The sequence below is a fragment of the Globicephala melas genome, chromosome 19, assembly GCF_963455315.2.
Source record: "Globicephala melas chromosome 19, mGloMel1.2, whole genome shotgun sequence".
Lineage (NCBI taxonomy): Eukaryota > Metazoa > Chordata > Mammalia > Artiodactyla > Delphinidae > Globicephala > Globicephala melas.
In genome coordinates, this window is record NC_083332.1 from 15,209,567 (window position 1) to 15,232,969 (window position 23,403).

Here is a 23,403-nt window from a genome sequence, read left to right on the forward strand (position 1 = left end):
CAGACAATAAATGAGATAATAGATTTAGATAAATGTAAAATTTCCTGAATTTATGAAATGTAAGAGAATATCCTTGCTCTTAGGGAAGATAACTATTTAGGGTAAAGAGACTTAAATGAAATAATAAGGAAAATATGACAAAAATATTACCAGCTGGTGAATCTAGGTGAACAGCATATGGGAGTTTTTTTAGGTTATTTTGCACCTCTTCCATAAGTTTAAAATTAATCCAAAATAAATTTTTATTTCATAAAAGAGAGAAAAGGTACAAATAACCAATCTTAGGAATGAAAAGGGAAATATCATTACAAACAAATGCATCCTCTTATAGAGTTACATTCTACTGGGATAACATCTAATAAATGATTAGTAAATGAATTAGTAAGTCAGATGGGAAAAAAATGCTATAGAAAAATAAAGAGGAAAAGAGATGCAAGGTTATAATGGAAGGTTTGAGATATATGGCAACAATTTTCCTCCAAAAAGAATCGAGACTAAAGGTATCAGCTTTACCTTCTGAGGGGCTGGAAACTAAAGGTCAGCCACATGGGTAGCCAACAAGGAGCCCCAATACAAATTCTGGACAGTAAGGCTCAGGTGAGTTTCTCTATTTGGCAATATGCCCAAATGCATATTGTTACACATAGTTGATGGGAAAAGTTAGCACTGTCCATGACTCCACTGGGAGAGGACAATGGGTAGCTCCACACTTGGCACTCTCCTAGGCTCTGCCCTATGTACTTCTTCCTTTGGCTAATTTTAATCTGTATCCTTTTGCTGTAATAAACTGTAACTGTGAGGATGATAGCTTTCAGTGAGTTCTATGAGTCCTTTTAGTGAATTATCAAACACAAGGGTGGTCTCAGAAACCATTGAAATTGCAATTGATGTCAGAAGTGAGGGAAGACTCCTGTAGACAGCTCCCTCTAATTTTCACATGAGACCATAATAAAATCAAATTATAAAAGAAAGACAACAAGAAAATCTCCAAACACCTCCAAATAACACACTTCTAAATAATCTATGGGTGAAATTACAAGTCTCAAAGAAAAAAAATTTTTGAAGGATTATAAGGACATGTATATCCTTTATATACATGGATATATATATATATATATATATATAATTATATATAGATAATCCATCATAATGATACTAAGAACACCACATATAACTTTACACTCATAATTTTGACTTAGAAGAAATATACCAATTCCTTGAAAATCACAAACTACCAAAACTCAGCCAAGATGAAGTAGGTAATCTGAATAGTCCTATAACTATTATAGAAATGGAATTTATAATTTAAAATAGATCCTGAAAAAGAAATATCCAGGTCCAGATGGTTTCACTGGTGAATTTTACCAAACATTCACCTCAATTTCTTCCACGAAAGGATGAAAAGGGAACACTTCCCAACTTACTTTATGAGGCCATTATTATTCTTATACCAAAAGCAGGCAAAGGCAGCATGCACACGCACATGTGTGCACGCACGCACACACACACACACACACACACACACAAAGAGAAAACTACAGGCCAGTATCTCCCATAAACTTAGATGAAAAAATCCTGAATTAAATTTTACCAATCAAATTCAGAAGTGAATAAAAGGAATAATATATCATGACTAAGTGGAATTTTTACAGGTGTGAAAGGCTGGTTCTGCATTCAAAAATCAATGTAATCCATCATACCAAAAACTAAGAAGAAAAATCACATGATCATATTAACATTCATTAAAAAAAAAAACTCAGGGCATTAAAAAGAGAGGGGACCTTCCTCAACCTCATAAACATCATATACAAAAAATCTACTGCTAACATCATACTTAATGGCAAAAGACCTTACCCCTGAATGCTTTCCCTCTAAAATTAAGAAAAGAGGAAAGGATGTCCACTATTACCACTCTTATCCAACACAGAACATATTTCTAGCTAACAAAAAGGCAAGAAAAAGAAAGGGCATAGGTTGGAAAAGGAAAAAAAAAAAGACTCTGCAGATTATATGATTGTCTACAAGAATGAATCTACAAGGAAAAATTAGTACTAGTTAGTATTAGTACTAACTAGTACTAATAAGTGCATTGAGTAATGTCATAGAATACAAGATTAACATACAAAATTGGCCGAATTTCTGTACACTGACAATGACCAAATAGAAACCAAAATAAAAATGCAATACCACTTACAAATGCTCCAAGATTAAAATAAAGAAATACTTAGGTAAAAAATTAACAAAACATGTACAGAAAATATATGATGAAAATTATAAAATGCTAATAAAAGAAATCAAAGGAAAAAATCTTGGAGAAATGCTGTGTTCATGGATTGGAAGACTCAACAGAGTAAAGATGTTAATTCTCTAATTTCATCTATAGGTTTAACATAATTCCTATTTAAATCTCAGCAAGTTTTTTTGTACATAGATACAAGCTTATTCTAAAATTTATATGCAAAGAAAAAGGCCCCAAGGATAGCCAAAATTTTTTTTGGAAAATAGTATAGTGGGAAGAATCACTCTTTCCAATATTAAGGCTTACTATATAACTGCTGTAATCAAAAGTATGGTACTAGCAGAGGAGTAGTTACAAAGATCAATGGTACAGAACATAGATCTCAGAAATGGAGCCACACAAATGTGCTCAACTAATTTCTGATAACGGTGAAAAAGCAACTCAATGGAGGACGGATAACTTGTTGAAAAAAATGGTGATGGAGAACTAGACATCCATAGGTAAAAAGTTAAACCTTGACCTGAAGTCTCACATCTTCTACAAAAAGGTACTCAAAACGGATTACAGATTTAAATGGAAAATGTAAAACTATAAAAGTTCTAGAAAAAAACATAGAAAACCTTTAGGACCTAGGACTAGGTGGTGTTCTTAGACTTAACACCAAAAAACAAAACCAAACAAAAAAACAACAACAAAACCCCCTAACAATTCATAAGATTTAAAAGATGAATAAAGGCTAGACTTCATCAAAATTAAACTTTTCTCTGCAAAAGACAATGTTAAAAGGATTAAAACACAAATTATAGACTTGGAGAAATTATTTCTTTAAGTCACATATCCAACAAAGGCCTATCTATTGGGTTGGCCAAAAAGTTCCTTAGGTTTTTAAGTAAAAATAAAAGACACAGTTTTCATTTTCATCAAGAACTTTATTGAACAACGTATTCACCGTTTTGTTCCACTACCTTCTGCCATTTTCAGGCAACTTCCTAATTCCATCTTCCCAAAACTTTTTATCTTTTTGAGCAAAGAACTGTTCCAAGTACCTTCTACAGTCTTCCAGGCATTGAAATTTTTTCCATTAAGGGAATTTTGTAAAGACTGAAATCAATGGAAATCCGAAGGTGCAATGTCTGGTGAATACGGTGGATGAATCAGAACTTCCCAGCCAAGCTGTAACAGTTTTTGTCTGGTCATCAAAGAAACGTGCAGGGCTTCCCTGATGGCGCAGTGGTTGAGAGTCCGCCTGCCGATGCAGGGGACACGGGTTCATGCCCCGGTCCGGGAAGATCCCACATGCCGCGGAGCGGCTGGGCCCGTGAGCCATGGCCGCTGAGCCTGCGCGTCTGGAGCCTGTGCTCCGCAACGGGAGAGGCCACAGCAGTGAGAGGCCCGCGTACCGCAAAAAAAAAAGAAAAGAAAAGAAACATGCAGTCTTGCGTTATCCTGATGAAAGATTATACGTTTTCTGTTGACTAATTCCAGACGGTTTTCATTGAGTGATGCTTTCAGTTGGTCTAATTGGGAGCAGCACTTGTTGGAATTAATCGTTTGGTTTTCCGGAAGGAGCTCATAATAGAGGACTCCCTTCCAATCCCACCATATACACAACATCACCTTTTTGGATAAAGACCGGCCTTTGGTGGTTCACTCTGCTTGCCTCATGATCTCTTCCATTCCACATTATTGTACAGTATATATTTTCCATTGCCCGACACAATTTGTTTTAAAAACAGAACGTTTTCATTACGTTTAAGTAGAGAATCGCATGCGGAAATACGGTCAAGAAGGTTTTTTTCGCTATGTGGAACCAAATATCAAAATGATTAACATACCAAGCTGGTGCAAATGATTTTCAACGCTTGATTTGGATATTTTGAATATGTCGGCTATCTCCCATGTGGTGTAACATTGATTGTTCTCAATTAATGTCTCGATTTGATTGCTATCAATTTTAACTGATCTACCCGACTGTGGAGCATCATCCAGTGTGAAATCTCCAGCACGAAACTTCGCAAACCACTTTTGTCATGTTCGATCAGTCACAGCACCTCTATACACTGCACAAACCTATTTTTGCATTTCAGCTGTGTTTTTACTTTTCTGGAAATAATAAGGCATAATATGCCGAAAATGTTGCTTCTTTTCTTCCATCTTCAGTATCAAAATAGCTACACAAAAATTCACCAATTTTGATTTTTTTAAAAAATGTACTCTGATATGACAGGTATCACAATACAATCTAACAAAACTGTTTTGAATGAAGTTAAAGACAACTAAGTGCACTAGAACCATCTTACAGAAAAAACCGAACTGTTTGGCCAACCCAAAAGAATACATAAAGAACTTTGAAAACTCAACAGCAAAAAAACCCAAACAATCAAATCATAAAATGGGCAAAAGACATGAACAGACATTCACTGAAGAGGATACACAGATGGCAAATAAACATGATTTTCTATTAAGGAAATTCAAATAAAAACTATAATGAAATATCATTACCCACCTATCAGAATGGTTAAAATGAAAAACTGATAACACCAAGTGCTAACTAGGATTCAGTGAAATGCATCATTCATACACTGCTAGTGTTTGGCAGTTCCTTTCAAAACTAAAAATGAGCTTACCTTACGACCCAGAAATTGCATACTTGAGCTTTATCCCAGACTTATTTTCAAGTACAAACTTCTACATGAATGTAAGGAACACACACACACACACACACATATATATATACACACATATGTGTGTGTATATATATATTCCTTACATTCATGTTATACATATATATATGTATGTATATATATATATAAGAAAAAAACCAATCTCAAAAGGATACATACTTCAGGATTCCATTTATGTAACTTCATGAAATAACATAGTTATATAGATATAGAATAGATTAATGGTTACCAAGATTTAGGAGTAAGGGAGAAAGGGATGGGTGTAGCTATAAAGAGATAATAGGAGGGAGTCTTGTGGTGATGGTACTATCTATTTCGATTGTTGGAATGGTGATACAAGGCTATATGTGATAAAACTACACAGAGCTATACATACGCACAGAAACACACATACAAATAAGTGTGTATATAAGTAGTGAAATCTGAGTAACTTCTATGGATTATACCAATGTCAATTTTTCAGTATGATATTGTACTATAGTTGTGTAAGATGTTAACACTGGGAGAGGCTGGAGGAAGGGTACATGGAACTTCCCTGTACATTTCTTTGCAACCTCCTGTGAATCTATAACTATTTCAAGGTAAAAGACTTTTAAAAAGAAATCACCACACCATACATGCAAAAGGAAAGGCCTGGCCAGGTATCAAAAATTAGTAAAAAGAATAACATCTTACATGAAAGCAAAACATTTAGGAAAGTATATACCATTTTTCCATGTTTCACCTCTGTATTAGTTTCTTAGAGTCAATGTAACAGTGTACCACAAACTAGGTAGCTTAAAACAACAGAAATATACTCTTTTCATAGCTCTGGAGTACTATGAGTTACAGACGTCATCAAAGACCTCTAATTCAGCGGTCCCCAAACTTCTTGGCACCAGAGACTGATTTTGTGGAAGACAATTTTTCCCCGGGGGCGGTGGGGGATGGTTCAGGCAGTAATGCAAGCAATGGGGAGCGGCAGATGAAGCTTTGCTCACTCTCCCGCTGCTCACCTCCTGCTGTGCAGCCTGGTTCCTAACAGGCCGTGGACAAGTACCGGTCCATCAAAAGATGCAATCAACAGAGCTCAACCCCCGCAGCCCAGGGGTTGGGGATCCCTGCTCTAACTTGTGGAATGAACCTGCTCTTAGCCTTCAGGACCCTATACTTTCCTAGGGTCCTACTCCTTCCTTTCTAATCATCCCTCTACCATCTCCATCTCCGCAATGTAGTCATTTGCTTTAATTTTCACAATTTCTAATCAATTAATTTTTCCTAAATATTTTATTAGAAAATATATTCATATGTTCTCGATCCACTACTAGATTAAAAATGTCTTTATAACATTTAAAAAATGTATTCTCATCACCTAGCAAAGCAACTTGTATGAATTTTTTTTAAAAATTAATACTCTGGGCTTCCCTGGTGGCGCAGTGGTTGAGAGCCTGCCTGCCAATGCAGGGGACACAGGTTCGTGCCCCGGTCCGGGAAGATCCCACACGCCGCAGAGCGGCTGGGCCCGTGAGCCATGGCCGCTGAGCCTGTGCGTCCAGAGCCTGTGCTCCTCAACAGGAGGTAGTTAGAGGCCTGCGTACCGCAAAAAAAAAAAAAAAAAAAAATTAACACTCTGTTGACTGCATCTTTTTTTTTTTTTTTTGCGGTACTCGGGCCTCTCACTGTTGTGGCCTCTCCGGCTGCGGAGCACAGGCTCCGGACGCGCAGGCTCAGCGGCCATGGCTCAGGAGCCCAGCCGCTCCGCAGCATGTGGGATCTTCCCAGACTGGGGCACGAACCCGTGTCCCCTGCATCAGCAGGTGGACTCTCAACCACTGCGCCACCAGGGAAGCCCTGATTGCATCTTTTGATGAACAGAAGTTTTTTAAGTTTGATGTACTCCTATTTGTCTATTTTTGCTGTGCCTTGGTATCATAGCCCAGAAATTACTGCCAAATCCAATGTCATGAAGTTTTTCCCCTATATTTTCTTCTAGGCATCTTATAGTTTTGGGTCTTAGATTTAGTTCTTTGATCCACTTTGAGTTAATTTTTGTATATGGCATAAGGAATTTTATTCTTTTGCATGTGGGTATCCAGTTTCCCCAACACCATTTGTTAAGAGTACAGTCCTTTCCCCCATAGAATGGTCTTGGCACTCTTATCTAAAATCATTTTGTCATATATCTGAGGGTTTATTTCTAGACTCTCTATTCTATTCCACTCATCTATATGTCTGTCTTTATGCCAGTACCACATTGTTTGATTACTGTAACACTGCAATAAGTTTTGAATTCAGATTTTCCCTAATTATTCAGTCTAATACAACCTTACATTAACCTTATAACCTTAATATAACCAACATTCTTACCAGTTGGCCTACTCCTCACAACAACTTTCTGCTTCCTGATTATAGCTCACTCACCTGGGAACTGTTCTCCTATCACTTCCCTCATAACCATCCAGGGCTCCTTCCCTTGCTCCAATGAGGAGATCACAGCTGGCTTAGAAATAGAAAGTCCTGGTTATAAGAAAAGAAATGGAGATGAGGTGGAAATGAATGTATTCAAATACTGTGTTTCAGAATTTATTTTAAAAAACCTATAGGATAAGATGGTACTCGATAAGGTCTAGAGAAGAAAGAAAAGTGAAATTCTCATATACAGGTAAACTCAGGATCATAAGAAACAAAACAAACAAATAGATGGTAAAATGCTATTTAAGTTATATAAGCTTTCACTCCTTATTTTCCTTTGAGAAAAAAAGGAATTTCCTGAAATACTTATTCTCAGATACTTTTCCATGTTAAAGGTAAAGTTCTTAGAATGTAACTTCCAAATGCAAATTGTTTACATTTGTTGCAGTAAATAGAACAGTGTTCATTTGAGCTGTAAATGTCTCAGTCCATTACTACACTAATTGGGAAGGCTAAAGAGCTTTGCACCCAGGACCCATGTGCTTACTTTTATCTACACTAGTGCATCTGCACATTTAGCACAGTGCGAGTGAAACAAAAGACAAAGCCTGGTTTCTTTGACTATGCTATGCTTTAATGGTACAGAATTTCAATTCTGCTCCTTAATTTTCAAGGAAGAAAGTCAATTATAAGAAAGGACCAGAGTAAGATGTGAGGATAGAGAAAATGAAGGTGCAACTCCACTGGGCTGTGCTCATTTCTACACAAAGAGAAAATCCATCTAGTTATTTGAAAGGTAGCCCTAAAATTCATAGTGGAGAAAGCAGAAATTCCAAGAAACAGATTCTGAATTATTAGAGGCAGATAACTTTACCCAGTGAAACCAAGTTGCTATAGTTCTCCAACATCACATCTTTGTACCAATTCCGCTGTGCAGGGTTCAGGCATTCCCATTCCTCCTGAGAGACATCTATAGCCACATCTTTGAACATCACCAACCCCTAAAATGACAAATCACAGTACTGTTTTTGAAATTATAAGAAACATTTTTCAAAAGGAAGAAGCACTGCTAAAAGAAGGCACTGCAGGAAAGGGATGGTACAATGAGTATATAGGCTAAGGCTGGAAGCTTGTATGGGTCAAAAATAAATTTAGTGAGACTAAAGCAGAGTGCCCACATACTCTTAAACAATTCAATTTCTGCACACACATCCTCTAGCATAGGGTGGAAAACTTCTGTTAATCACTCATCTAGAAATTTAGAAAATAAATAGAGGTTCCCAACTAAGTTAAATAGTTGTAAATTTTTCCAAAATTTCTTATGAAAGTCTCCAACTTCAGAAAAAGGACCTGATGATTTTTCTTCCTCATTATGACTAAGCATTTTTACTTTTAATGCAAATTCTTTAGTAAACACCCAGTGCAGACTATATTTTCCAAAGATGGACAGAGCACATCTCCCTTTCATAACCTTGATATGCCCACTCACTAGCAGGCCAGTAGCAGCGTTCAGCCCTGCAGCAAACCATGTCAGGAACTGGTCCCATCCACCAGCATGCCGACACCAGATATGGGACCCTCAGCCCCACAACCACCCACTCCAGAACCTGGCTCCACCCACCAGTGGACCCCACTGCCAGCAGTCTCGTGATCCAGCTCTGCCAACCAGTGCCCATCAGCCTTTGCATAAGACAGGGCCTGGCAGACAACTGGACCAGGAGCCAGCCACACCAACCAGACTGCCCACAGTAGTCAGCCCACCACAACAGAAGGACCCACGCAGCCCAAATATGGGGCACCCCTAGACTATATAGCTCTAGTGCCCAGAGGGGAGAGTGCTGCTGGGACACAGAGGACGTCTCCTACAAAAGGCCACTTCTCCAAGGTTGGGAAAGGTAACCAATCTATCAGAAACACAGAAATAAAAACAGCCAACTGGGCAAAATGAGGTGACAGAGAAACATCTTCCAAATGAAGGAATAAGATAAAACCCCAGAAGAGGAACTAAGTGAAGTGGAGATAGGCAATCTACCCTATAGAGAGTTCAAGGTAACGATTGTAAAGATGTTCAAAGAATTCAGGAGAAGATTGGATAAACAGTGATAAGCAATAAGTTACATACAAGGGAACTCCCATAAGGCTATCAGCTGACTTTTCAGCAGAAACTCTGCAGTCCAGAAGGGAGTGGCATGATATATTTAAAGTGATGAAAGGAAAAATCTTAACCAAGAGTACTCTACCTGGCAAGGCTTTCATTCAGTTTGATGGAGAGATTAAAAGCTTTACAAACAAAAGCTAAAAGAGTTCGGCACCACCAAACCAGCTTTACAAGAAATGTTTCTCCAAGTGAAAAAGAAAAGGCCACAACTAGAAACATGAAAATTACAGAAGGAAAAATCTCATCTGTAAAGGCAAATATACAGTAAAGGTAGTAAATTAACCATGAAGCTAGTAGGAAGGTTAAAAGACAAAAGTAGGAAAATAATCTATATCTGCATTAAGTAGTTAAGGGATATATATGCAAAACAAAAAGATGTAAAATATGATAAAAACAGGAAAAGTTGGGGAGGGTGCAAAATATGCAGAGTTGTTAAAATGCATTTGAACTTGAGAGATGAGTAACCTAAAATAATGAGAGAAAGAGAGAGAGAGAGAGAGAGATGGAGGAAGAAATAAAGACTGCTATGTACAGTGTGGGGAATATAGTAGATAACTCTGTAATATTCTTCTATGGTGACATACCATAACTAGACTTATCATGGTGATCATTTTGAAATGTATAAAAATATGAAGTCACTATGTTGTGTAACAGAAGCTAACAGTGATGTTAGGTCAGTTATACTTCAAAAACAAACAAATTCATAGAGAAAGAGATCAGATTTGCAGTTAACAGAGGCAGGGGGTGGGGAGGGGGATTGGATAAAGGTGGTTAAAAGATACAAACTTCCAGTTATAAGATAAATAAGTACTAGGGATGTAATGTACAACATGATAAATATAATTAGCACTGCTGAACGTTATTTATGAAAGTTGTTAAGAGAGTGAATCCTAAGAGTTCCCACAAGAAAAAGAATTTTTTTCTATTTCTTTATTTTTGTATCTACATGAGATGAAGGATTTTACTAACTATTGTGATAATCATTTCATGATGTATGTATGTCAAATCATTATGTTGTACACCTTAAACTTAAACAGTGCTGTATGTAAATTATATCTCAATAAAACTGGAAGAAAAAATGCTGAAAGAAAGCTGTCAGGCTATAATTCTATTTCCAATTAAAATCCCTCAAAATGAAGGTGAAATAAAGCTTGGAGTTTTATTTTTGCTGCTGTTGGGTTTTTTTTGTTGTTGTTGTTTTTGCGGTATGCGGGCCTTTCACTGTTGTGGTCTCTCCCGTTGAGGAGCACAGGCTCCGGACGCGCAGGCTCAGCAGCCATGGCTCACAGGCCTAGCTGCTCCGCAGTATGTGGGATCTTCCCAGACGGGGGCACGAATCCGTGTCCCTTGCATCGGCAGGCAGACGCTCAACCACTGCACCACCAGGGAAGCCCGGTTTGTTTTTTTGAGAGTAACAAACGTTGCTACAAAAAATGTTAAAGGAAGTTTTTCAAGGTGGAAAAAATTTATACTAAGTAAAAACTTCTATCCACAGAGAAATGAAGAGTGCCAGAAATGATAAATTCGGAGGTAAATAAGAAAGATATTGTTTTCATCTCATAATTTCTTTAAAAGATAATTGACCATTTAAAGAAAAAAAAAACTGGGAATTCCCTGGTTGCCTAGTGGTTAGGATTCTGGGCTTTCACTGCCATGGCCCAGGTTCAATTCCTGGTCAGGGAACTGAGATCCTATAAGCTGAGTGGCACACCACACCCCCACAAAAAAAAGCAAGAAAGAAAAAAAGCATGTGTAGTTTAAAAGTATTTAGAAATAAAATATATGATAGCAGTAGTAAAAATGATGGGAAGGGGAAATGGAAATATCCAGTTTTAAGATTTTTGAGTTATGTATGAAGTTGTATAAAATTATTGGAAGATCTAGTAAGATTTTTTTGTTTTTAAAATCACATTGGAAATCTTAGAACAACCCCCAAAACAATAAACAAAACAAAACAAAACAAAAATGGTACAGCTAATAATCCTATAATGGAGATAAATGGAATACAAAAAAATACAGGATCAGTCCAAGAGAAGGCAGGAAAATAGGAAAAAAAAAAAAAGGAAGAAAGGATAGATGATAAGATGATAGATTAAAACATAATCATTACATTTAATTTATATGGTCTATCTAGAAGTCAGCAAAACTTTTCTGAATAGGGTCAGGTAGTAAATATTTTAGGCTCTGTGGATCACATATAGTCCCTATAACATATTCTTTTTTCTTTACTTATTTATAACCCTTCTGAAATGCAAAACCATTCTTAGGTTGAGGGCCAGAGGAAAACAGGTTGTGGGCTGGATTTAGCCAGCATGCCATAGCTTGCTAAACCCTGTGTAGACACTTGAAGGCAGCGACTGTCAGACTGGGTAAAAAAGTAGAACCAAAGTATATGCTGTTATATGAGATACACTTAAAATAGGTTAAAATAAAAGGATGGGGCTTCCCTGGTGGCACAGTGGTTGAGAGTCCGCCTGCCGATGCAGGGGACACGGGTTCATGCCCCGGTCCGGGAGGACCCCACATGCCATGGAGCGGCTGGGCCCATGAGCCATGGGCGCTGGGGCTGCGCGTCCAGAGCCTGTGCTCTGCAACGGAAGAGGCCACAGCAGTGAGAGGCCCGCGTACCGCAAAAAATTAAAATTAAAATTAAAAAAAATAAAAGGATGGAAAAAAGATATGCCATGAAGAAAACGGTAAAAGAAAGCTGAATCAGTTATGTTAATAAAGAGAACAGAATTCAAGACAAAGAATATTACCAAAAGGAACATTTAATGATCAAGGGGTCAATTTGTCAAGAGGATATAGCAATCCTAAATATGTATGCACCTAATAACACAGCTTCAATACCATAAAGCAAAAACTGACAGAACTGTAACAGATCTACCATTGTATCTGGAACTTTCAACTGTCCTCTCTCAGTAATTGATAGACCAAGTGACAAAAAAAAATTAGTAAAGATATAGAAATGTTGATCACCACTACAAACATTTGACCTAACTGATAAACACTCTACCCAACAGTATAATGCCCTTTTTTTTTAATTGCACATTGAGCATTCACCAAATTGTCCACATTTTGGACCATAAGACAAATCTCAATAAATTTAAAAGGATAGAAATTACAGAGTATGTTCCTCGACCATCACAGAATTAAATTAAAAATGAACTATCAGAAAGATCTGGAAAAGCTCCCAAATATTTGGAAGTTAAAGAGCACTCTTCTAAATAACCCACGGGTGAAAGAAGAAAGGGAATTTTAAGCTAGAAAAATAAGAGAAAATTAAATCTAAAATATACAGAACAAAGGAAAGAATAAATAAGATCAGTAATCAGTGAAACAGCAAGGGCAAACTAGAGAGAAAAACCAGTAAAACTAAAAGCTGGTTCTTTGAAAAGACCAATAAAATTGACAGGCTGCTAGTATACTGATCAAGAAAAGAAGACATAAATTATCAATATCAGGAATTTAAAAGTGTGCATTACTGTAGATCTGACAGGCATTAAAATGATAATAAGGGAATATTATGAACAACTTTCTGCCAATAAATTTGACATCTAAGTTGAAATAAACTAATTCCCTGAAAGGCACAAATTACTAAACTAATTCAAGAAAAAAAAAAAAAAACCAAAGCCCTTTATCTATTAAAGAAATTAAAGTCTCCCCATGAAGAAAACTCTAAACTCAGATGGTGTATTAGTTTTCTACTGATGCTGCACATATCACCACAAATGCAGTAGCTTAAAACAACAAATTTATGATCTGTTGGTTAGAAGTCCAACAAGGGTTTTACTAGACTAAATCAAGGTGTTGGCAGGGCTGTGCACCTTTCTGGTAGCTCTAGGAAAGAGTCCATTTCCTCACCTTTTCTAGCTTCTAGAGGTTACTTACGTTCCTTGGCTCATGGCCCACTTCCTCCATCTTCAAAGCCAGTAATGTTGCATTTTTTTAACCGAAGTATGCATATTCCATACGCACATCCTCTTTGGGTTATCTTCAGATAACCCAAGATAATCTCCCCATCTCAAAAGCATTAATTTGGGGGACTTCCCTGGTGGCACAGTGGTTAAGAATCCACCTGCCGGATTCAATGCTGGACACAGGTTCAATCCCTGGTCCAGGAAGATCCCACATGCCGCAGAACAGCTAAGCCCGTGTGCCACAACTACTGAACCTGTGCTCTAGAGCCCGCAAGCCACAACTACTGAGCTCACATGCCACAACTACTGAAGCCTGTGTACCTAGAGCCCGTGCTCTGCAACAAGAGAAGCCACCGCAGTGAGCAGCCCGTGCACCGCAACGAAGAGCAGCCACCGCTCGCTTGCTGCAACTAGAGAAAGCCTGCATGCAGCAATGAAGACCCAACACAGCCAAAAATAAATAGATAAATAAATAAATTTATTTTTTAAAGCATTAATTTAATCATATTTGCAAAGTCTCTTTTGCCACGTAAGGTAACCTATTCACAGGTTCTAGGATTAGCACGTAGAGAGTTTTTTTTTGAGGGGGGCTCATTATTCTGCCTACCACAGATGCTTTTTGCTGGTGAGCTCTATCAGACAATTAAGGAATAAATAATACTAATTCTATAAAAAAAACTCTTCCAGAAAATAGAGGAGGAGGATGCAAGTCCTGACTTATTTTATAAATAAAGGAGGAATAAAGACATTTTCACATAAAGAAAGCTGAGAGGATTTGTCACTAGAAGATACAAACTACAGGAAATGCTAAGGAAATGTCTTCAGGCCAAAAAGAAATGATATCAAACAGAAATTCAGATCTCAAGAAGAGAGAGCAATTGAAAATGGTGTATATGTGAATAAATAAAATGTATTTGCAAAGAATCAAATACAGTTTTTTTTTCAAGAGTCTATTGAATTTCCTTTGTTTCTGTGGATTTTCCCCTTTTCATTTTGTATATTTGTGCTTTCTCCCTTTTCATTCATGATTCAAAGGTTAGTGATTTAACTTATTGATTTATCTTATTAGTTATAATTTTTTCCTGTTTTGTAACACATGTAATTTTTATCTTTGTAAATCCCTTCCAGATTTCTTTCTACTTATTTTTAACTTACAAATTTTCATTATTTTTTGTTAGAAGCATTTAAATCTATGACTTTTCCCTTAGAGTCCTGCTTTAACTAAATTCCATGGGTTCCAATATGTAGTGCTATCACTGACATGAGAAATTTTTCACTTTTTAGATTATATTTCTTCTTTGATTCAGCAGTTACTAAGACAGATTTTATAAACTTCTGGTAAGAATAACAATTTTTCTGATTCTGTAATTAAATTCTAGTTGTATTTCACTGTGTTCAGAGAATACTGTCTACCATTTGTACTTTTTGGGCTTTACTACAGCCTAATATTTTGTCATTTTCTTCTGAATGGTCCATGGATACCTAAAAAATGCATATTCACTACTATTAGCATTTCATGTATATCAATAAGATAGATTTGATGGAGTATGTGATTTAGTACTTCAATATCCTTAACTAAATTTTGTCCACTTGTCTTGACTTTGACTAAGACGGTTAACTAATATCCCCTACTGCTGGCAAGTATCTATTTCTTCTTCTATCTGCTTTTCTATTTGTTTTAGGAAAGTTGCTGCTGTAATATTTTATATGTAGGTAATTCATAAGTATTTTAGCTTCACTTTGAAATTTACACTTTAGAATTATGTAGTGTCCTTCTTTGCCATGTTTTTTAAAAAAATATATTTATTTATTTATTTTCAACTGTGTCAGGTCTTAGTTGCAGCACGTGGGATCTTTCCTTGCAGCGGATGGGCTCCAGAGTGCATGGGCTCTGTAGTTGTGGTGTGCAGGCTGCAGAGAGCATGGGCTCTGTAGTTGCAGCACACGAGCTCTCTAGTTGTGGCATGGGCTTAGTTGCCCCACAGCATGTGGGATCTTAGTTCCCCAACCAGGGATGGAACGCGCATCCCCTGCATTGGAAGACGGATTCTTAACCACTGGACCACCAGGGAAGTCCCTCTTTGCCATGTTTAATTGTGTGATGTGGCCTAAAGTTTAGTATGTTTTCCTTTAGTTTTCATTTGCCTGGTATAATTTGTCCATCCTTTTATTAAACTTTCTGAATCACTGAATCACTTAAGCATCTGATGCAGAGAGTTGAATTTTTCTTTGTGACTCAATCTGAAAGACTTTTTCTCTTAATAGGTATGTTAAAACTCATATCCAGGGACTTCCCTGGTGGTGCAGTGGTTAAGAATCCGCCTGCCAATGAAGGGGACATGGGTTTGAGCCCTGGTCTGGGAAGATCCCACATGCCATGGAGCAACTAAGCCCATGAGCCACAACTACTGAGCCTGCGCTCTAGAGCCCATGAGCCACAACTGCTGAGCTCACGTGCCACAACTACTGAAGCCCACATGCCTAGAGCCCATGTTCCACAACAAGAGAAGCCACTGCAGTGAGAAGCCCGTGCACTGCAATGGAGACTAGTGCCACTTGCTGCAACTAGAGAAAGCCTGAGTGCAGCAACAAAGACCCAACGCACCCAAAAATTAAAATTAAAACAAAACAAACAAACAAAGAGAACTCATATACAGTCACTGATTGATAAGACATATATTTGCTCTTTCGTCTTAGTTCTACCATACAATTATTTTGTTCACTACATATACACAGTCATCCCTTGGTATCCACAGGGGATTAGTTCCAGGACCCCCGCAGATACCAAAAGCTGCAGATGCTCAAGTCCCATGTAAAATGTCATAGTATTTGCGTATAACCTACACACATCCTCCCACATGCTTTAACTCATCTCTAGATTACTTATAATACCTAATATAATGGAAATGATATGTAAATAGTTGCTTGCATGAAGCAAATTCAAGTTTTACTTTATGGAACTTTCTGGAATTTTTTTTCCTGAAGATTTTCAATCTACAGTTGGTTGAATCCATAGATGTGGGACCCACAGATATGGAGTGTTGACCATATATATATATATATATATATATATATAATGTATATACATACATACATATGCACATATATATGTGTGTCTTAAGTCTTGTACTATATAAGCTGATTATTTACTTTCTGTCTCTTTCATTACAAGTCAAGTTCCACAAGGAATGATTTGTATGTGTCTGATTTTTACCCCCCACTGATTTATTCCTAGTTCTCTAAAAGAATGCCTATCACATAGTAGATATTCAATAAATATTTGTTAAATCAGTTCATCAAACCAAAGTTCTGACAAGAAGAACATCAATATTTCCCTCAAAAGGATACTATTTCTGTTCTTTCCTTATTCTGGCAGAAGACTCAGCATATGGGAAATAAGTAATGATTTACTGAATGAGTAAATCTGGTTAGAGAGATGAGCAAAAAAGGAAGATCCTATATTTTTGGCACTGGTTAGAGAGATGAGCAAAAAAGGAAGATCCTATATTTTTGGCACAATCACTTACTCACTCACTGGCAAGTTACTGTGTGATATTCAGTTAGGTAACAATATCAGGATGAAGAATGCAAATATTCACATGACCTATAGGAAAAAAAGAGGACTACTTCAATGAGGAACAAGAAAACAACAACTTACATGGGCCATGGCTTTTTTTTTAGAATTCAATGTATTTATTAGTTGTCTTCTTAGTTCCACTTTAGAAGAAATTCACAGTCTAAAGAAAGTGTTGCTGAATGAGAGGGGTTTAAAAATAAACAAAAACAAACATGAGATGATCTTGCCTCTGAGCTCCCAATGTGCTAACTTAGAATGACATTTCCCCCACTTCACATCTCTTACTCCCAGACCCCATACACACATACATAAAAGATCAGAGAAAAGATGAACCAATCCCAACCTTACTCAAAGCAAGGAGGGAATCCAGCTATGGATTCAAGAAAGACTGGGCCCAGGCTCTTTAGCAGGAGTGATCTAGAGAGGCAAATCAGTGTCCCAACACTATGATAAAATCAAGCCAACTGGCCTGCTCAGACCTACCCTGAACAGATTCTCACTGAATTAAGAGGAAAAAGAAAAGGAAATGGACCTTATGAAAAGGTCAGGGAAAGAGAAAATGACTCAAAAGATGTAACAGATCTTTGGTTATATCTAACATTCTTGTGTAACAGGAACTTCAAAAATACACACTAAAGCAACACTGAAAAGAAGAAATAGAACAAAGATGTCCGGAGCAAAATAAATACTTGAGTCTGAAGTACCGGTGAGAATTTAAAAAACCACATCCTGGAAAATCTTCTGAAATTCATCCCTAAATACAGGCAAAAAAGACCTAAATATCTTTTAATAAGGAAATAAAAAACAATGTGTATTGTGTTCTAATCTTTGGGGAAAAAATACTCATGAACATAAGCATATATGTATGTACACAGAGGGTGAAAACATTTGCAATAAAATGTTCAGAGTGGTTGAAGAATTATAGATAACTTTTACTTTAAATGAAGTAATATAACAAAGGAATTTTGAAGGTTAATGTGAAAATTTCAGGTAAGATGCAGCACCTAATCATCTTAGACACTGTTTTTGGATGTGCAACAGTGCCATTCTTTCCTCCAATTAGAGGTGTTTCTAAGGGGAATGGTAGAAGTAGTGAGGTAGAGAAAAATTATGAGATACTAGGTTTTTCTGGAAGCTCAAATTTTGTGTGACCTTGAGTGTGGTGTGGAGTAGATGTTGTCTGTGACCATGAAGACTATGTTTCTCTTATTCTTGGTGATGTGTGTGAGCTCTTCAGATAACTGTGGAGGACACCGACTAAGTGGGCATACGGTTAGTTGTTTGTTGTTGTTTCCTTTCTTTTTCTTTTTCTTTTTTTTTTTTTACTATATAAGTCACTTTGAGGTTGTATGATGATGATAAACACGGGGGGGATGGTGGGATTATGTGGCTTTGGCTTTATGACGTGTGTATGAATCTATAGGTGCCTACTGGAATGTCTTCCTAACTACCTGATTACGGTGAGCCTGGGTTTAAATGTTTGTGTAAATGTGCTTTTCTTTATATAAGTAAATGGGGCTTACACAAATAGTCACCCGCAATCATGATCATAAACACATACAAACTCCATTTACACACATGGCCAATGCACAAAATTACAACGGTCACAAAAGCACGGATCCAGTTGCTGTCACAACAAACAGCCAAATACCCTTAGTCATGAGACTAATTTCCGTCACGCACGCACAGACTAACCTACTCTCCCTAGGTCTGCTCCTGCACTAAGAGGCCTAACACTCCAGACACTCCTCTTGCCCGGTCCTGGGGCTACAGGATTCCTCACCTTCAGCATCCTCAGGAGGAGCTCTGGTCCAAGTTCTGATTGGACTTCCCGGCGAAGCCGCACGCCGAGCCCTGCCTACTCTACCCGTAAAGGGAAGCCCTCAACTGCCTCTGCGGCCGACCATTCAACCGACGTTCTGACCGGAAGCAGCTTTGGAAAGCCGTGTCCTCTGGGAAACTTAGTCCTAGAGGAAGGAGCCCGGGAGGCTAAAGAGGTAGGTCTTCCGCCCGACTTCCGGCCGCACCTGCGCTGTTTCACTCGGGCTTGGAGTGACGACACAACCACCCAGTTTGCGTGGCTCACAGCTGGGTTTGGGGGTCTGAATTCGGAACCTCAGATTTCTCTGAGGACGGATTTCAAACCTGACACGGTGGCTGTCCCGACCCTCCCAATGTGCACGTTTACGGGCTTAAGAGAACTGTTGTCTGGTGCGGAGAGATCCAGCCTCTGGATGGTTCTCTCCGCGGTTGCGATGCGAGATGTATTCTGTGAGTCCGTTACGTATGCGGGGGTGCGTCTCATCGAGAGGCAGATGATTATGTGACACCGACTGTGAGGGTGTCATGCGTGAGGAAATCTGTATGTGAAAGTGGATGTGCTACATATTCGTGTAGGTTCAAGCCGTGAGCTCGGCCACGTGCAGTGATTGTGAGGTGGCATAATGTGATGTGACTTACCTGTGAGTGGTGCTTTGAGACCGTGTGATTGATTACGCATGCTTGCGGGTGGCGTGGCTGGCTATGCTGGCAGTGACCTCACAACGTTCTGTGGAAGGCTGTCTGAGCTGGGTCCACCTATGACTACCGGGAGGGTTTAGGTGTGGCGAGTGTCCGCGGGTTAATTTCACCAGCGAAGGGAGGAAGCTGGTCTGTTGGAACTAGGAGGGACCCAGTGGATGAATCACAGATCCCTGGGGCAGGCGAGCTGGTCCTGGGCCGTTCGTGGGTGGGGGGGTGTGTGTGTGTGAGGTGACATTGTGTGTCTAAGTGTGTGTGACAGGCTGGAATTAATCCAGAGGGGTGGAAACTAGTACGATTATCTGCGATAAGGGACACATCTATGGTAAAGCTTTTTAATCTTGCTGAGGCCAGAAGCTCCATCTCTTAAGTGTGAGGAGATATAGTATCTGTGAGAACATGTGGTTTGTGACTGTACCTTAGATGGTTTGCACTTGAGCCTATCACTGGGAGGGGTGTTGAGTGAAATATATAAAGTATGTGAAAGTGGTTTGTGACTGTACCCAAGTCTCTGCATATGGCAGTAAAAGGGCTGGTGATTATAACGTTGTGACTTTGATGTTTTGAGTATGATTGAGTGGGAGGTCATGCAAGAGATTTGGTAGAGGTGTTTTTGTGTGTGTTAGAATGCAATTTATGCAAGTTAAGATCTGGATGGAAGACAGTGTGTGGTTGTGATCTGAATTTAGAAACTGTGAGAGACTGCAATATTATGTGTGTGAGATTGAGCAGAGGTGATACCTACTCTGAACCTCACATATCTCTAAAAAGATAATAATGGCTAAGCTTCCTGAAGCATCAGAGTTACTTGAAAATTTAAATTTCCAATGGAAATTCTTTTAAATCTAAGAAGAGTTAAAACATGACTTTAAAAATATAAAATAATTTATTGTGATGAAGAATGCAAAATGACCATCAAAGGTTTTTTAGTTGGTTTGTTTTTTAATTTCTGTTATGTGGTTACTGGGAGTATGGTTGATATTCTTTGGTGGAAGTGAAATAGATGGGAAGTCTACTAAATTCTTAAGTTGATCTGTATAAGTGGAAGAGTTCTAAGTCAAGAGAACAAAAGCTTAACTTGAATAATAAAAACAGAGAGTCATGGCCGCTCAATTCCCAGACTTGACCCAGTGTGCAAACTTAGAACCCCTTTAATGAGAGACGCTGCTCCATTGCCAAAAATGTATACTGTTAATTTTTCCCCTAAGCTTTCCCAAAAGAACCTACAGGCTTTACCAGGATAACTGTATGTTGAGGAAAAGGAAATAATCAGACCTTTCAGGGATTACTGGACGATGGCTCTGAATTGACACTAATTTCAGGAGACCCAAAACATCATTGTTGTCCACCAGTCAGAGTAGGCGCTTATGGAAATCAGGTGATCAATGAAGTTTTAGCTCAAGTCCATCTCACAGTGGACCCTGAACCCATCCTGTGGTTTTTCCCCCAAGTTCTGGAACGGATAATTGAGATAAACATACTCAGGAACTGTAAGAATCCCCTCACTGGCTTTCTGCCCTGTTGAGTGAGGGCTATTATGGTGGGAAAGGACAAATGGACGACACTAGAATTGCCTCTACCTAGAAAAATAGTAAACCAAAAGAAACACTGCATTGCAGAGATTAGTGCCACTATTAAGGGCTTGAAAGATGCAAGGGTGGTGATTCCCACCACATCCACATTAAACTTGCTTATTTGGCCTATGCAGAAGACAGATGGATACTGGAGAATGACAATGGATTATCATAAGCTAAACCAGGTAGTGAATCCAATTGTAGCCGCTGTACCAAATGCGGTTTCATTCCTTGAGGGAATTAGCACATTCCCTGGTACCTGGTATGCAACCATTGATCTGGCAAATTTTTTTCCTCTCCATCCCTGTTAATAAAGACAACCAGAAGCAGTTTGCTTTCAGCAGGCAAGGCCAGCATTACATCTTCAGTGTTCTACCTCAGGGCTATATCAACTCTCCAACCCTATGTCGTAATTTAGTTCATAGGGATCTCGATTACCTTTCCCTTCCACAAGATGTCACGCTGGTCCATTTCATTGACGGCAATATGCTGATTGGACCTAGTAGCAAGAAGTGGCAACTACTCCAGACTTACTGGTAAGACATTTATTTGTGTGTCAGAGGGTAGAAAATAAATCCAACAAAAACTCAGGGGCCTTCTACCTCAGTGAAATTCCTAGGGACCCAGTGGTGTGGGGCATGTCAGATACCCCTTCTAAGGTGAAGAAGGATAAGTTGTTCTTATCCTTATCTGGCCCCTCCCATAACCAAAAAAAGAGGCGCAAAGCCTAGGAAGCCTCTGGATTTTGGAGGCAACATATTCCTCATTTGGATGTGTTACTTCCATCCCTTTACTGAGTGACCTGAAAAGTTGCTTGTTTTGAGTAGGTCCCAGAACAAGAGAAGGCTCTGTGACTCTGCAACAGGTCCAGACTACTGTGCAAGTTGCTTTGCCATTTGGGCCATATACCCCAGCAGACCCAATGGTGCTTGAGGTATCAGTAGCAGATAAGGATGCTGTCTGGGGTCTTTGGCAGGACCCTATAGGTGAATCACAGCATAGGGCCTTAGGGTTTTGAATCAAAGCCCTGCCATCCTCTGCAATTAACTACTCTCCTTTGGCGAAACAGCTTTTGGCCTGTTACTGGGCCTTAGTAGCGACTGAACACTTAACCATGGGCCACCAAGTTAACACGCGATCTGAGCTGCCGATCATGAACTGGTTGTAATCTGACCCACCAAGGCATTAAGTTGGGTGTGCACAGCAGCAATCCATCATGAAATGAAAGTGGTATGTTGATCAGGCCAAGCACACCCTGACAGCACATGTAATCCTCCTACTGGGCAGAATTTCAAGCAGTGCACCTGGTTACTTATTTTTCTTGGAAGAAGAAATGGCCAGGTGTACAATTATATATGGATTCATGGGCTGTGGCCAATGATTTGGCTGGATGGTCAGGGACTTGGAAGGAACATGATTGGAAAATTGGTGACAAGGAAGTCTGGGAAAGAGGTATGGACCTCTCTGAATGGGTAAAAATGAAGATATTTGTGTCCCATGTGAATGCTCACCAGAGAGTAACCTCAGCAGAGGAGGATTTCAATGAAGTGGATAGAATGACCCATTTTGTGGATACCAGTTTCTTTCCTCAGTCATCCTTGTCATCACCCAATGGGCTCATGAACAAAGTGGCCATGGTGGCAGTGATGGAGGTTAGGCATGGGTACAGCAACCTGGTCTTCCATTCACCAAGGCTGACCTGGCTATAGCCACTGCCAAATGACCAATCAGCAGAAGAAACCAACACTGAGTCCCCAGTATGGCACCATTCCCTGGTGGCAGGTTGATTACACTAGACTGTTTCCATCGTGGAAGGGGCAGCATTTTGTTCTTACTGGAAGAGACACTCTGGATACAGACTTGCCTTTATTGCACATAATGCTTCTGCCAAAACTACCATCTGTGGACTTGCAGAATGCCTTATCCACTGTCATGGCATTCCACACAGCGTTGCTTCTGGTCAAGAAACTCATGTCACAACAAACAAGTGCAGCAATGGTACCATTCCCATGGAATTCACTGGTCTTACCATGTTCCCCACCATCTTGAAGCAGCTGGCTTGAAAGAACAATGGAATGATGTTTTGAAGACTCAGTTACAATGCCAGTTTGGTGGCAGTATCTTGCAGGGCTGAGGCAAGGTTCTCCTGAAGGCTGTATTTGCTCTGGATCAGTGTCCGATATTTGGTGCTGTTTCTTCCATGGCCAGTATTCACAAGGTCAGGAATCAAGTAATGGGAGTGATACCACTCACTATTATCCCTAGTAACCCAATAGTAAAATTTTTGCTTTCTGTCCCCACAACTTCTGTTCTGCTGCCCAGAGGTCTTAGTTCCAAATG

The 23,403-nt window shown here is 39.0% G+C and overlaps 2 protein-coding genes across 5 annotated transcripts in view; both read right to left on the minus strand.

Moving 5' to 3' along the window:
- Positions 1–23,403, minus strand: part of ZNF260 (zinc finger protein 260) — a 210,170-nt gene that overhangs the window by 178,404 nt on the left and 8,363 nt on the right. The window contains exon 1 of one of the 2 annotated variants that reach the window (XM_070044165.1): positions 18,753–18,878. The exons of the other annotated variant lie outside the window; for it this stretch is intronic. The gene's annotated coding sequence lies outside the window, so the exon portion shown is untranslated. Of the gene's footprint in view, positions 1–18,752; positions 18,879–23,403 lie in introns of those variants that run through there. 2 annotated transcript variants of the gene reach the window in all.
- The window catches only part of ZNF461 (zinc finger protein 461), a 38,834-nt gene that overhangs the window by 7,021 nt on the left and 8,410 nt on the right, over positions 1–23,403 (minus strand). The window contains exons 1-4 of one of the 3 annotated variants that reach the window (XM_030874624.3): positions 18,753–18,886; positions 17,051–17,144; positions 8,189–8,315; positions 7,324–7,419 (exon numbers count right to left, since the gene is read on the minus strand). In XM_030874624.3, coding sequence (XP_030730484.1) covers positions 7,324–7,419; positions 8,189–8,315; positions 17,051–17,059 — 232 coding nt within the window. In that variant the 5' untranslated portion in view covers positions 17,060–17,144; positions 18,753–18,886. Of the gene's footprint in view, positions 1–7,323; positions 7,420–8,188; positions 8,316–17,050; positions 17,145–18,752; positions 18,892–23,403 lie in introns of those variants that run through there. The other 2 variants (XM_030874627.3, XM_030874628.3) reach the window with 2 other exon arrangements.